The following is a 1,962-nucleotide window of genomic DNA, read 5'->3' on the forward strand; positions in this document are numbered from 1 at the left end:
TGATCTGCTTCCGGCCCTGGGCTAAGTCACACACTTACCCTTCTGCAATCTGCACTGCTCCTTGGCGATGACATGCAGTTCCAAAGTCACATTCAGCCCCACTTCTGGGTCTACTTTGAAATGGCTGTCCTGTAGGGTTTAACCTGCTTTGACCCTGTGTCCCCTGCAGAGCCACCTTTTGGACATCATAGCCTGGTATCAGCAGTTTGACCTGTTTTTCTACCATCATGGCCAGCTTGGCATGGGTCCAGGACCCAGGCATGTTAGAGTTTGGGTTAAAGTGGGGACAAGAAGAGAAGAGAAGTGTCTGGAGAGGGAATCAGATCCCCACCTTCTGAGGACCTGGGGACAGACCAGCCAGGTTGAGAGAAGAAGCCTTCCCAGCACCTCCCCGAAGAACATTTACTAAACAGCTGAAGGCCTGAATGACAAACTTTATTAGAAACACTCCTCATTCATCAGTCAAGTTCACATTAAAGTAGGGGGTAGGCAGTGCCGTCTGGGGCTCTGGGATTCCACTGCTGTGACAATTTCCAGTTAAAAATGAATCTGGGCAGAGAGCGTCGGAAACACATGACAGATACCCAACGGAGGCGGTGGCAGCAGCAGCAGCAGCAGCAGCTCGGTTCCTGGAAGAGGACCAGGCTCGGAGGGGGTGGGGAAGATGCCTCCCACATCCACCCCTCCAGTTACAAACTGCCCCCGTGGGCCCCGAGCTGATAAATAAACAGCACATCACACACACATTTGAAACAGAAACAAACTCACAAGTCCCCTAAAGTGAAAAAATAATTCGCTCAAACAAATCTTTGTGGAAACCAGACTGCATCCTGAGTGGACGGTTGCCTAGAGACTCTAGGCATCCCAGGAAGGCTCCCCAGGCCAAGGACATCATCCATTTGGGTGTCACGATGCCCCTAATCTCCCCATTAGCACCTTTGGACTAAGTACTGCCCTCACTCACAACCCTTCCCTTTTAAAATGCAACGCTATTTAAAAATAATAATAAAGGAAACACTCTGTCCCTGGGATGAATTTGTCAGACTCAGCTTCCCTGAATAGAGAGGTGCCTGGGGCAAAGAGAGGAACGTGGGTCAGCCATCGGGAAGGAAGGCATGTGACAGGGGTTAAGTAAACGTCTTTCAAAGAGGTAAGCTAGGTAAGCTGGAAGGTGTCTACACGCCGCTCCATCCACTTGCCATTTCTATCGTCCACGGGCATCCCTGGGTGTAACAGTCTTTCGATGGGGCACAAAGTCCTAAAGTGTCACGACAATCCCACTGCCCTGGCAAGGGGAGGGGGTCCAGAAGGACAGCGCATCAAGCTGCTTTCATCATTCATTATTCAGAGGCAATATTCTCCCAGAGCTGGCCAATTGTCCCCTGGCCCTGTCTGCACCGGGCACACAATAGAAAGTCTCCTGCTGCAATGTTTTATTCATTCTCTCGAATATGGAAACAGCTCTCTAATCAATACCGGTGGCTGCTGTGTCCTGGTCGGCTGGCAGGACCTCCTCCGGGCACAGGCTCCAGGTTCTTCGTAGCTTCCAAGGAGATTTCTGACAGGATGGCTGCTTCTAAGGCAGCATATATTGTTGGCAACAGACATTCATTTTTAAAGCTGGGAACACGTCCTGGCCTTTCGAAGAAGTGGAAGTTCTGGGGGACCGGGGCCAGGAGGAAGACCCCTTCTTGAATGTACTGTGTGACAGTGAAATGAAAGGCAGAGCCAGCTGGGGTGCCCACTGCCGCCCCTCAGCGCCCCCCCAGCTGGGCTCACTGGTACTGCAGATAGTTTTTGAGAGACTGAGGCAGGGGTAGGGAGCTGATGTCCTGTAGGCGCTGGCGGCCCAGGGCCAAGCGGATGGATCTCCGACACAGGTCCATCAATGGCAGGGGCTCGGCTGCAAAGAGAGAGAAGAAGGTTAGGGTCTCCCCAGTGCCTTCCTCACACTCTCTCCCC

The 1,962-nt window shown here is 52.3% G+C and overlaps 1 protein-coding gene across 1 annotated transcript in view; it reads right to left on the reverse strand.

Moving 5' to 3' along the window:
* Positions 1-414: 414 nt before the first annotated feature.
* The window catches only part of SPSB4 (splA/ryanodine receptor domain and SOCS box containing 4), a 63,000-nt gene continuing 61,452 nt past the window's right edge, over positions 415-1,962 (reverse strand). The window contains exon 2 of the mRNA XM_011357450.2: positions 415-1,903. Within this exon, the coding sequence (XP_011355752.1) occupies positions 1,776-1,903 (128 nt within the window). The 3' untranslated portion in view covers positions 415-1,775. The remainder of the gene's footprint in view (positions 1,904-1,962) is intronic.

This window comes from Pteropus vampyrus, unplaced genomic scaffold (genome assembly GCF_000151845.1).
Source record: "Pteropus vampyrus isolate Shadow unplaced genomic scaffold, Pvam_2.0 Scaffold35, whole genome shotgun sequence".
Lineage (NCBI taxonomy): Eukaryota > Metazoa > Chordata > Mammalia > Chiroptera > Pteropodidae > Pteropus > Pteropus vampyrus.